The sequence below is a fragment of the Metopolophium dirhodum genome, chromosome 2 (genome assembly GCF_019925205.1).
Source record: "Metopolophium dirhodum isolate CAU chromosome 2, ASM1992520v1, whole genome shotgun sequence".
In the NCBI taxonomy this organism is placed as follows: domain Eukaryota; kingdom Metazoa; phylum Arthropoda; class Insecta; order Hemiptera; family Aphididae; genus Metopolophium; species Metopolophium dirhodum.
In genome coordinates this window covers 10,575,848-10,590,027 of record NC_083561.1, presented here as the reverse complement: position 1 = coordinate 10,590,027, position 14,180 = coordinate 10,575,848, and the positions used below count along the sequence as shown (strand labels likewise).

The following is a 14,180-nucleotide window of genomic DNA, read 5'->3' as shown; positions in this document are numbered from 1 at the left end:
TGCTAATTGCTATGGTTATTTATTTTAAAATTACTCCAAAAATCAAAATGGAATTCATCAAAAACTGGTATTGCGTACAAATCTCCGTTTTCCTTAATTTTTTTTTCAGACAATTTTTAAAACTATTGAGAATTGATGTCCCCATCCCCCCACTTCCCGGGCGTTAGATTCATTTTTATATCAGAAAAAATGTTGAAGTAAAAAATCGAAGCATTTTTACTGCTCTAAAAAAAAAACCCATTGTAAAATCAATACATTCATTGTTCCGCTCAGAATCTAAAATGCATAATTATAATCTCTTTACAATTCCCCATATTATGATTAGACCTTAGATAGCCCTTAATTATTATTAATTTATATAAATATAAGATTTGTAAATGCTGAGATATAACTAATAAAATATATAAAAAAACATGTATTAAATTAGAGATGAGAATGAAACACCTAAGGTGTTTCATAAACTTTCAATAAATATGAATATATTAATCCCTTGTCTAGTTGTCTATAAATAATATTATGTTGCAACATAATATTTTTAATTTATACTTACATATACTTACAGTATTAAATGTATTCTAAAAGTTGGTACCTGATTATGATTCATAAGCAATAATTTAGGTATTTTTCATATACATCTCCATAAATTATCTCATGTAAGTAAGTGCCAAGTGTCGTATAAGTACTTGCAGTCCATATTATTTAATAACATATATTTATAAATATAAAATAAAATTATTAGAAATATTTAAACAATTTTATTATGGCAATCAACATGGAGTAAGTATTTCAATTTTATAACATCTAAATTTAATAAAAATTAAAAAGTGATAATTTTAACAAAAATAACATGTATGAATCATTTATATATGTTGAACATTTTCATTATTAACTAAATAAAATAAGATAACAATTGTTGAAACATATATGTTAACTTGAAATTAATATAAATAACACTTAAAGTGAAAAACAAAATATTTGGATTTACTAAAAGTCTAAAACTATATAATTTATCTGACCTACAAAATATAATGCTGAATATTACTATTTACATGATTACAGATCAACTAAGTTAGTTCATCATGAATATTTTTATATTTATAAAATATGCATTTATATTTATAAAATATGCATTTATATTCATAAAATATGCATTTATATATAAAAATTAGCTAATTATTTCTAGTGAAATTAGTCAAGTAAATAACTTTATTTAAATAGAATAACAATACATTAAAAATTAGGTAAATAATAATAATATAAAAAATCTACATCAATGGTTGAGCAAATTTGTTCTTGTTTATCGGATTGAAAACAATAGGTTTGTACATTGAATTTTTATTTTTCATAAATGGTTGTAGTGAATTTACACCGACTATAGAACTAGCCGGAATCTTTTCATTGGTAACTTCATTTAATTCCTGATAAAAATAAAAATAAACTTATTATATTTAATACCTATGCATAAAAAGATTTTTTCCATAAGATATTTACTGTTTCGTTATTTTGTTTTTGCTTTAAGCTTTTTATGATATGTATATAATCAAGATTTATTCCAATGTCGTTGTTTTCCCGATCAGATATTGGACTGGCTGATCTAAATGGTGCAAAATAAAAACACGATTATCCTACAATTTAAGACAAACCAAGTAACATTTACTACCAACCTATATTGGTTAAATGGTGACTTGAATATTTGTTGACTAGAATACACACTTAATCCCGAGCTCCACATATTTGCTAAAACCTGTGTTAGAATTGTTAACCAAAGCATAATAGTTAGTATTGCATGTACAAATTACAATATATTTATTGTTAAGTTTATTGATGCTCTGTGATAACTTGTTGAAATTGTTAGGTTCTTTTTTTGTTGTCAAGAGTAGTTAATAAAGTATGTAAAAAGCTTTATAAAATAAAGGAAAATAGCTGAAATACATTTTTTTTTAATTTGATAAGTATAATTTATGAACTTTTTTTTGAAATCGTCAACTGATTTTTATGGTATGATTATTTTGTTTGTAATTATTGTTAGGTAATATTCCTTATTTTTAAAAATCTAATGTCTATTCGAACACTTATTCTAATGATACCTTCACAATTATTTTATTTAATAGGTAGGAACCTTTTTTTGATTAAAATTTGATTTCCATTTCTTTTATAATATGTACTTTAATTATTTTTATAGTCTTTCTAATATTACCAATACGGCAACAATTTATAATAAGTTACTTATTGAAACAAATAAAAATATATACCTACCTTTTTTTATTGCTTTTGTAAGGGACAGAACAAAACAAAATAATTTTATAACTAATATTATGAATTAAATAATTTTAAGTTATAAGTATTATACCTAATATGCACAGTTTACAGTAGATTTAATTTGTTAAAATATGTTCAAAACTTAATGTTGTCATAAAAATTAATATGTTCACTATTTTTGTATCAATACTCATTTTTGTTAATTGTTTAATGTGTTTATGTTAAGTATTAAAATATATATTTGAATTAAATGTCATGCGTTTCAAATTCACTAAGTAGTAAGTAACTAGTAGGTAAGTGATATGTTTTTTTTTATTAAGTAGGTAATATATTATGTAATATAATTGTTAATTTTAGTCATCTAGTAATTATGGTTTATGGTATAAGTTGATGGTTATGTACCTGCTTCTGTGCTTTGTACGTGAAGTTGGTCGGGTAATCGACACAGACACTTCTGAGTCCGAACTTGCCACAGAATGTGGTAGGGCCCCTTGAGCAAAGTCTCTTCTGTAGTTACCAGATGTTGGTGTTGATGATCCTTTTTCAGTTCCATTGCATTGCTTACGTACAGTATTTGGTGTCACATACACTGGAGTACTTTTGGGCATTTGGTATACAACTTTTGGATGCACAGTTGTTGACTTTTTTACTGGAGTTTCTGAACGATTATTGGGTTCATGTTCAACTCTATAAAGTGGTTAGCTTAGTTAAATGTATTAATTCATAAATAAATATTTTCATAATGAAATTATTTTTACCTGGAAGAGTTAAAATCTTTGTAGTCGCGCCTTGACTCCCGAAATTCAGAGAGTACTTGAGTACCAGAAGGTAGAGGTTGTGCTGGTTCTCTATCACCTTGTGTTAATGTGTACAGTCTCAACTGTTGTCGAATATCTGCTTTTTCTCTTTCTCGTTTTCGTTGAAACTCTTCTTCCACTCGACGCATAGCCTCCATTTCACTGAGTCTCTGGCGTTCTGTAATCAATGTTTTCAAATAAAATATAAACTTTTTAATTATATGGAAATTGCATTTATATATATGTTACCTTTGTACTCTGCTTCTTTTGATAATTTTTCAGCTATTTTCTTTCGTTCAATTTGTCGTATTGTACTTTGAAATGCAAACTTTTTATTTGTTGATTTTTGTTGTTTTGTTCTTTCATTTATGACTGGTAACTCTTCATCATCCAGGTCGTCTCTTGTGAGGTCCTCGCATGACTTTGATACAATGGCTTTATTTTCAGGCACATTTTTTATATCCCTATGAATTGGATTAATATTTATAAAAGAGTTCTAATAACAGTTATTTAGATGTTTAAATATACTTTTGATATAAATAGTTCAATGATTTATATTCTGGCAAATACATAGCTCGTCTGCCTGCAGCTAAATATGAAAACTTTGGTAAAGATGACATAGCTAATTCTTCATCAGAAGGTTCATCTCCATTTTGACATTCTAACTGACTCCAGTTTTGTGATGGAAAATTGCCAACTAAACCTGATTGATGCAATGAATCTGGTACACTTCTACTCAATACCCAGTTTTCATCCAACTGTGATTTGTTTCTATCTGTCGATGCTTTTCCCCTATTTAATTTAGATTTGAAGTAACCACTAGATTTGGGTGGGTTCATTGGTGAAAAATCTTCATTCTTTATAGAACACAATAAATCATATTGTTTTAATAAACATAAAAGATTACTATTAGGTAATAAACAAACTCACTATTTGTCCATATCTTTTATCAATTCCTGTACTTTCATCTCTGGGTAGGGATAGACAGAAACTTGGCTTAGCGACTGTACGAGTTCTTGAAAATTGTGTGGTATCCAAACTTTGAGGTGAAACTGGTGCCGAATCCTCCAATCCTCCATCTGAACTTGTTTCTTCTAAGTCTTGCTGTGGAGTCCAAGCAACCTAAAAGTTATAATAGTATATTAAATTGTCATTTTTAAACATGTAAATTTATATATTACCTGTGAATTATGGGCTGAATTAGGACTAGCATCTCCAGAAATACCACTATCTCCAGATTTATCACCAGAATTATGAGGTTGATCTATAATTGGTATTAAATCTTCCTCTCCACCGCTACAATTAGGACTAACTGGTGAAGGACTTTCTAAAGCAGTAAGCAAGCGCCAAGCAGCGGTTGGACTAAATCTAGGGATGTCAAACTGTTTTCTTGGAAGTGTAGGTCTTAGTTGAAGAGATATGTCACCACCGCTCTAAAATATTTATAGATAAATTAAATTATATTATTCTTTTAAGTTTTAATATAGGTACTTTGGGTTTTTATCATAATTAAATAAATTTAAAATATTGTTCCTAACCTATTTAAAATTGTAATTAAATATATAAAGAGAAACATTTAATTGTTTTTTATAATGTACAAAATAACAGTTATACATATTAACATAAAATTAATATTATACTACATATTTTGAGGAAATTAAAATTATATTTCTCGTGAAAATAATTATGACTGAAATAAAACTGACTTTATTGGTATATACCTCATCTGTTGGGTCACTGCTAGCAATGCTATCAGAAGGCGAAGCGTTCGTTTTATTAAAGCTCTCAGCGAATCGATCGACGTCTTCAGAGGTTCTACTGGTCTTTGTCGTATCGTTGAACTCGTTCATACCGAAATAGAATGTTTTCGGTTTAATATCTGGCACGCTAAACAACGACGTAAAATACATTAAATGCACGTAGGTAACATTGAAATAATCGATTGTCCTGTGTAATAGGGCATACCTTGTTTTCGGCTTTGCTCTCTTATCATGGATTTTGTTCTCGTCGTTGGAACCCGTGGCTGACGAACCCTCGCCCGTGCATCGGACGTCATCGTCTTCTTGTACTTTTGTAGCGAGATTCGGTATCGACCTGGACATCCGTTTGGCCCGGTCGGCCATTAATCGTTGTCTGTTCGAGTTCACCGGGCTCTCGCGATGTTTGTCACTGTCAGCGACCACAACCGCTGTCCGTTCCTCGGAAGCAGGATTGGACGAGCTCTCCGAAGCGCGGCCAACGGGCGGATGACGGAATTCTTTTTCTCTCAGCCTTTCTGTCACACGTTTCAATTCAGCCTGCAAAAATTAAATCGGTAAAGCTATTGTTTAAAGTTATCATTAAAAACCGTCGGATACTTAACCGTTGAATAAATACGTTCGTTTTTTCGACCGATTTTAAAATGAAATAATTCATAAAAAAAAAATAATAGTTGCAATTTGTATAAACGATAGAGCAGCGTATTATATAATAATGGTCAGTGTTGGCAACCAATTTAATTTTGTTTTAGTAATTTTATAGACAAATAAAATATTTTCTTTAAAAATTCGATTTTTTTTTTTGTTGCGTGAAAATTTCACTAGGGTGACGATCCCAAAGATCATTAATTCGCGCGCCTGGACCGGTACGGTCAATTATTGACGCGTGCCGGCGGGTTTCCTATTATTCCTACACCCGATCTAGCTATAGCTGCTCTATTGCGTAAATACTAACTGGTCCGCGTGACAAAGGACGTCCCGAAAATCTGCAGCTGCGCATTGTTATACAGAACAGTGGCTCGTTGTTAAGAGTAAAGTATATGCGGAGGGGTCAAATATATGCAGGAGGCTAACATTTATTGTTTAGGGGTGGCGAAGGTGTAATGGTGCTAAAAAAAATGTGACGATTTTGGTATTGTTGTATAATAGCGAAAAACCTTATTATCATTATAGTGCGTACAAGTTAGATTGGATTATAATATATAGCCATATAGGTACATATTTATACTCCATAATGTTATATTATATACTATATTATATTATTATGCAATAACTAAGCATTTAATTTTGTTATTGTTTTTAGAAAATGTATTTTAAAATGTTGATAATTCATAACCGACCATAATAATATGGCATGTCTCAAACACGCCATTAAGTATTGCCGATTTAAATCAGATTATAGTACAGAAATATCGGTCAGGCACTCGGGAATATTATAGTGAAGAGTGAATATACGTAACATATTATAAATGTGAGTGTGGGAAGGAGTCTGTAATTTTCAACATCACACGTAATTGAAATCTACGTGTATTTCAATTTTCACCATTGTAAGTATGTAACGATGATAATAATGTAACTTACACCACGCGCTATGTATGGAATATTGTAATTTGCACGAAAATTTAAATCGATTTTATTCTATTAATTGATAATTACATAGACTGCTGCCACTGCCCATAAACTCCAATTCCAAACTTCCTACACCCACAAATGGACTTTACTATAATATTATCTAAAATAACTATCCAAAAGGCAAAAGTATGTCCAATACTAAATAATGTATTAATTTGATTATTTGATACGATATTATAATAACTCAGTTTTTGCGGTCAATCATCGGAAAAGTATTATTCACTTGTTAGTACCTAGTATAAGTATAGTGAGTTGTTTAGTATAGTCTGGCCTAACATAAACTTACTTGTTACGTGGTATCGGTTTAAATTTTGGTGCAAATTAAAATTTAAGATACTATATAGGTACCACCCAACAATTTCAATCGATATATTTTCACTTTGGTTCATTTTTGGTGCCAATTACACGCATTCATTATTAAAAAAAACATTGTAACGTTTAATAATGGTTTTTGTTTTAATATACATAGGTATATAACGTGTATCTAGGTATATACTTAAGGATTTATTTTATAATCAATAATAGGGACCAAGGAAGAAACCTCTACGAGGTGTTTCCAAACACCGGCTAATTCTTCCACACCCAAGCGCAACTATAATCAATAATATTTTAAATTACTATGTACATTATAAATGTATTACAATACATACATTTTTAAATAAAAAATACTTTGTTTTTTTAAACTCTAGAAAGTGCACAAGCAAATATAATTTAACCTTTTTTTAATTAACAATGCGAGGGCCAAATTCGACACTTTATAAATTAATGATATTAGTATCGTTAGAATTTGATACGTCATGGACGGTACGTTGTGAATATTTTTATATTTATTATTTTAATTTTAGAAGGTACTTTACATATAGTTATATAACTATAGTATCATAATTTGTATTATAGGTATACAGCGGAACTGTTCTCAAATAATCATATAATAAAGAAAATTCGATGTGGACTGCCAATAGAATTGAATCTTTTAAAAACGAAATTGTTGGTTAAAAATACAATAAAAGTTAACTCACTTGAAATTGAGGGGAAGACATGCTTCGGTGTAGATTGCTAGGTTGTGGTTTAACTTCAGGCTGAAACTCTGCGTTTTTCAATTCGTCTCTACTGAGCTTATGTTTTGTCTCAGCTCTAGTCTTAAATAACCTCAATCTTGGCATACCATTGTTTTGACTAGATCTACTATTATCCCTGTGGTTTTCCCAATGTTGATACGAGTCAGGCGAAGAGCTGTCCATCTACGAAACGTAAAATACAAAACTTTTGTAAAGTTGACTTACTTAAGAAGTAGGTACATAAAATCAAGACATCAAGTAATTTAAATACTGTAGGAAATCTCATTTGGGCTTTGGATCATCATTATATTATAATATATATAAACGCCTAAATCCTCTACTCACTTAAATCCATAATCTATATACAATTTATACATATTTTGTGTAATATTTTAGGGAAGTTGTTAAATTTGAAAAAAAAACAAATACGTTAAGTTTAACATAACTAAATAACCATAATAATTGGTTATATTAGAGATACGACTTGCAATGCGTGCTATATTTACTAAAATCCAAAAATGCTATCTGTACTCACTCCATTATGATGCGACGAAGATGGAGGCACTTGAGGAGCTCTGTACTTCTTTTTAGAACGGGACATCCTGCCCTTGACAGCGCCATTGTCTCCGTGATTGTGATGATGTTGGTAACCCATCGGTGGCAGTTGGCGGGAGTCTGAAAACCGTAAGTCTGGTTCGCTGGTATACATGTTGTACCCCATACGATCTCGTCTTCCATCCCTAGGTACGTGTCTTTGAATCTCGTATCCATATCCATGTTGGATCTAAAACAACATTTTTAAGATCATAAAGCTTTATTGACCTTCATTAAGAAAAAATATAGCAATATTGATGTCATACTCAAAGAAAATCAAATATAAATATTTAAACAAAAAAAACGTTCACACGAAAATATATGCACGGACACGCAGCTCACATTGTTATAGTATAATATATTTGTATACAGGGTGTTTCACCAAGCATGCCAACCCCTTTTTTCTTTAATAATGCAATTATTCAAACTCTGATTTTTGGAATTTTCAAATATACTTTAATACCATATTTTCTGATTCTTGAGATTTTTTGTACTACTTAAGGAGTGTCCTATGGAGATAAAAATAACTGTTTTTAAATGAGAACATCCCTTCATTTTAAACTGTAAATTATACAGTGGATAATTTTTCTAAAAATGTTGACGTATCAGTATCAAAATTCGAACGTTTAGATTATTTAACTTTATGTTCTAAGCATAAAAGGTCCGTGGTAATGGGCTTATAATATATGGGGGCTTATAGTGTTTCTACAGTTTTAGTCAATAATATTAGTCGATCAACATTAATAATTTGTAAAGATGGCCAACGTAGAATAAATACTAGATCCAATTTTACATCTATTGTATATTTTTGTAAAACCATTTTTAAGGAATATTATCCTTAGTAGGTACAAACATCGTAATTACTAAGAAACTACTGATTCAAATTTTGAATTAAGTACCTACATCAACATTTTCAAAAAAAATATACATTAAATAATTTATAGTAATAATAGAGGGGGTGGGGTTCTCATTTGAAAAATAGAACTTGTATCGCTACAGGACACTCCTTAAATAGTATACAAAAATTCAAGAACTTGTAAGTATGGTCTTTGAGTAAGTATGTTTAACAATTCTTAAAATCAGAATTTGAATAAATTCATTATTAAGGGGAAAAATGGGGCAGCATGCTTGGATGCTCGGTGAATCACCCTGTATATATTTATTTATTTTTTGGATCTTGAGCTTTGGAAACTATAGCCATTAATATTTTTTTAGAGGGTTGGTTGGTAGAGGAACACGTGTATGTGGGGTGATGATTCTTCCCTAAACACCCGGGTGGTCATCCCGGAAACTACCGTCGTCGGCCGATGCTTGATCCCAGAACACGTTATTGAATGAGGCCAACCACCGAGCTTCACCAGGCCTAAAGTTATATTATATATTATATCTATACCTAAATGCATTGAAAAATGTTTTTATTTTATTTTAATATTATTTGTATTATTTAATATAAGTATTCTAATAAATATGTATTTAAGTTTCCAACCAAATTATCATTATATTTTTTTAATAATTTTATTTTTTTATTTTATAAATTTCTATTAAAGACATATTGAAGAATATCTCAAATTATAGTTAAATTGTTTGCTGTATTATAGATTACCATTGTTGCAGTTATCGATAGTAAATATTTAATAAGTATAATAACGGTTGTATTGTTTAGTAAAAATTTAAAATGCCGTTGTTGTTTAAGTTTAAAAAATCTTTTTTGTAGTACAATGAATAGTACCCACGCATATTTTTGTACAATAAAGTATTTATAAAAATACAAGTAACGTAAAATAATATTATTTTATATCAGTTATTTGTAACAGGGAGTTTTAGATAGGCAAACGTGGTACATGTGTGTTTAGGTGGAGTGTGGAAAGTATCACAACTATTTTTAGTTATCATAATATACCATTTTTTTTCTATTACAATATGGTTTGTATAATATATTTCTTTAAATGCGATATTTCAAGGATTTTATATTATTTTATACGGTTTTTATTTTTAAATAACGGGTCCATGGTAAGAGTTATTATAAGTGAAAGATTGAACAATATTATTATTTCTGCAGCACAACATTAATTTTATTTTATTTTACTGTAACTTAAAAATAAATAATATAACATCCAATTAAGTATAATTATTATATTAATCATTGATACAATTATTTGTATGTGTTGATATTAAATGCCGTTTCTGTAAAAAGGCGAAGGGTGTAAATATAAACGGGAAAGGTAGGATATTTTTCAATAATCCCGTAATACCCATGTGATAATATATTTAGTATTTACCATATCCAAATGTAACAACTCGAGTAATTTATATCAAATGAAACACGTATATTAATTGTTATTTTAAAACAATTAATACCATTCAGTGACTTGCTTTAATTTATAGCTAGAAAATCTCTAGGACAGCTTTAATGGTTAAGTATAGCTAGAAGTCTCTAGGACATTACGCTGTAAATCTAATCGATTCTATATAAAGATATATTAGTAAATATTCTGAAATAAGACGTAAATAAGTTATAAGGCCAATAACGAATTGTAGATATACAATAGTATAATCATAAGTCTATGGAGCGTGGATTTTTGTGCAATTGTTTATTGTTTTCCTTATTACTTTTTTTTATCGTTTTCGACAGGAAGTGAACTTTCTTGTATGTAATATTGTTAAGCAAATTTATTAAAAAATGATTTGTTTTACATTGAGTATCCAATTAAGTTATCAGTTAATGGTTTTAACTGAGTATACATTTTAAAATATTGTTTGCATATTTTTATGATTTTTACTGCATATTATACGACCGATTGCGATACTTCTTAGAGCATACAAATCCGTGCTTTAACCATAACTAGGATAACAGGTGTATTGCAAGGTGTTTTACTCACGTCGTCCCGGTGCGAATACTCGTACGGCCGTTTACCGTTTATGGTGCCCGCCGCGTGCAGCATGGACCCGTTTTCGGTGGCCCTGAGCCGCGGCCGTTGTTGGCCCGGCACGTGCGCCGGCAGCACTTTGGGCCCGCTGGTTGGCTGCCTAAAATACTGTGACCGCGGGAACGAGTACGCCCACGAGTGCGGCGGTATCGACCGCGTGTCGCCGCCAGTCGCGTACGATGTGCTGCTGCCGTGGCTGTTCGAGTTGCCCATCACTGCGGCGCGTGGCTGTCCGGCGGAGTTTTGACGGGACAGGGCGCGACGACGCGTCTCAGCCTCGCTCTCTGCAGTCCGCTGCGTGTTACACCGACGATCGAGACCTCATCTATGGGAAATAAACGACGAAATTAAACTATGTAATATAATCGGTCCGGTGTGTGGTACAGCCGATGCAAAGGATAAAAGGTAACCCTATACCGTGCATTTTAATTAATATAAGTATTGTATATTTTGCACAATATTCTCGTTCTTTAGATTTTGGTGGTGAGGATACTTTTATAATTTGTAAAATAGATACGATTTATACGCATCTGCGATCATTTGCTTTATATTGTGTAATTTAAATATCTATGAACTCTAATAATATGGGCGTCATTACTCTATTATTATGTTATCACCGTAGGTAAGTTATAGCAAATCGTTTTATATTTTTAAATGTCATGTATACATATATGGGAAGCTCGAATGAGATATATCGCAAGCCCCTGTTTTTAAAAACGACATTTTCATCCCAACCCCCTTCATCCGTAGTTTCAGTGAGTCCTAAAAGATTAGTCGCACAATTATTGCACAATATATACCAGTCAGTTACGTATATGACGTATACTGGCCACAATCTTCTATCCAATCGTGCATTCAACCTGGGGCTCAATCACAGTCAATACAGTATTCTTGACTTTCCCCTGTAGCTGTGGTGGGCCACAGATGACTTTAATCAATTCTACTAAATAATTGATGAGATCAGAGAGACTGAATCAATTTAAATTAAACTAAATTTAAAATACTTTTTTCCTCTCTCCGTCTTAATTTTTTTGTATATTATTGTCCACGTGTAATTATCCTGTAGTTAAAAACTATCCTCCAATCACATTATCCATATTGGTTTCGACATTTAAAATATACGAGCTTTACGTTTCATATGTTCTTTTATTTTTCTTTGTTTAGTTATCAATCATATTATAATAGTTTAATAATGGTTGAGATAAAATATTTTTTGTTTAAAATTCATTAAAAAAAAAAAAGAAATGTGTTTATATAAAAATACGCGGAACGTACTAACGTGTTTATTTTTTTTTTTTAATCTATGCACCCGGCGTATTTAATCATGGAACTTTGGTGATCAAAATATTTTTATGAACATGTAAGGTGGTTGCCGTTTCTGACGTACCATTTCGTTGAGCGACCGCTTAATCTTACAAATTTCGAATTTACCGTTAAACGTTATTCATAATAATTATAATTGGTTAATAATATAACGATTATCAAATCGGTGAAATTATAAAATTTGTTTCGAGTAAATAGAAAATAAAAACAAGTGTGAAACACACTAATTAGTAATTAGGTAATGGGAAATGAAGTCGCGTACTCGTCGAGTTCGCGTAATACTTACTTTACGACACGTATAATAACATTATAGTTAGTTAAATACGTTGCAAATACCTACAGTATGTAATATGTATATACATTTATACTGGCATTTATACTTTATGTCTTTATCTTACATATATATACATAAATAGATTACTATTGTACGAATGTACAATGAGGAATGGAATAATTTAAGCCGGATGACAACTACGATATTAATGTATCTGTCACAATCAAAATTTATATTGACTAGAAATCAAATGTAGATTATATCGAATATATAGAAATATTGTCTACATAATTTGTCGTGGAGTGTATCCAATTGAGACATTGTATATAATGTTTGAAAGAAGTTCAATATTATATCGGCTCGTATTATAGGTGTACATATATAATATTTATTATAAAATAAGTATAAGGAATTATTTTTAATTCAAGAATAATAGCCGTGATAAACAACATTTGAGCAGTAAGAAATGTTTTTAAAAAATACCACCAATTGTGTTCCTATAATACTAATAACATAATAATGATTACCTACTATATTATTCACATGTATCATATTATGTGCGTAATATATAGTATCGATCACTATAATAAGGACTATTATAATTATTAATGTATATAGGTACCTACCCGAGTAAATACAGTATACATTATATACACTGATAACCCTCATTAATAATAATCAGTAAGTTTCTATTAAGTGTCGAAGATTTAGTCACTCGTACATTCGTTTAATTAATGAAATAGGTACTGTCTATTTAACAAAATAATATTAAATAATATATCAAAAATAATAATTAATAAATAATAATATGTCGCATCTGTGGCAGTCTGATTTGAAGGAATCGTCTAATTCAACATTTAAAACGATTTTTTATTTTACATGATTTAACGTCACGATTTGTTAATGCAATCGATTTTTATTAAAAATTAATTTCTGGTTTTATTTCAATGTTTGAAAATAATTGTTTATGATAATAATATAGGTAGTTTATTTTTAATGAATATCGCGTGTTTCGAATGGCAAATATTTATGCACTTTGCCTATAACATTATAATATAAAGTAATTTTCAAGTATATAATATGAGCAAAAACTCGATTTACCCGCATCTCCGATAAGAATGAAGGGAACCATCTTATATACTATCAATTGAGTCTCAAAACCATTTTTAAAAATAATAAATAGTTTAATTTTAATCCCTTTAAGTTTAATTTTTCAGATTTTTGGCACACTCGTACTTTCATAGTAACCTAACCTATTATAGAAACTCACTATGAAAAACCACGGTGGACGTAATCAACTTTTTTTCTTAAATAGATTTATTATTATATATTGAATAAAGATCTCCGCCCCACTGGTTTGAAAAACACTGGAAAGTAATAACGCATAGTATACCGTATACTCATAAAATCATTGATTATAAATATTATTAATTACTAGTAGGTACCCAGTTATTATTTTATGTATAATCAATGGTATAATATATAAGCGATATATCTATGATGTAGGTACCTCCACTGACTTTGTCTTATTGATTCGAAATTATTTAAATATTTATTTA

At 30.0% G+C, this 14,180-nt stretch overlaps 1 protein-coding gene across 3 annotated transcripts in view; it reads right to left on the bottom strand.

Annotated features, from left to right (window-relative positions):
* Positions 1-744: 744 nt before the first annotated feature.
* LOC132939201 (uncharacterized) overlaps positions 745-14,180 on the bottom strand; it is a 64,672-nt gene continuing 51,236 nt past the window's right edge. For 2 of the 3 annotated variants that reach the window (XM_061006259.1, XM_061006260.1), the window contains 13 exons: positions 10,977-11,349; positions 8,039-8,287; positions 7,465-7,686; positions 5,022-5,353; positions 4,778-4,943; positions 4,238-4,489; positions 3,987-4,178; positions 3,585-3,913; positions 3,306-3,520; positions 3,018-3,234; positions 2,662-2,946; positions 1,492-1,594; positions 745-1,418 (listed from right to left, as the gene is read on the bottom strand). In XM_061006259.1, coding sequence (XP_060862242.1) covers positions 1,266-1,418; positions 1,492-1,594; positions 2,662-2,946; positions 3,018-3,234; positions 3,306-3,520; positions 3,585-3,913; positions 3,987-4,178; positions 4,238-4,489; positions 4,778-4,943; positions 5,022-5,353; positions 7,465-7,686; positions 8,039-8,287; positions 10,977-11,237 — 2,976 coding nt within the window. In that variant the 5' untranslated portion in view covers positions 11,238-11,349 and the 3' untranslated portion in view covers positions 745-1,265. Of the gene's footprint in view, positions 1,419-1,491; positions 1,595-1,664; positions 1,745-2,661; positions 2,947-3,017; positions 3,235-3,305; positions 3,521-3,584; positions 3,914-3,986; positions 4,179-4,237; positions 4,490-4,777; positions 4,944-5,021; positions 5,354-7,464; positions 7,687-8,038; positions 8,288-10,976; positions 11,350-14,180 lie in introns of all 3 variants that reach the window. The other variant, XR_009663959.1, reaches the window with a different exon arrangement.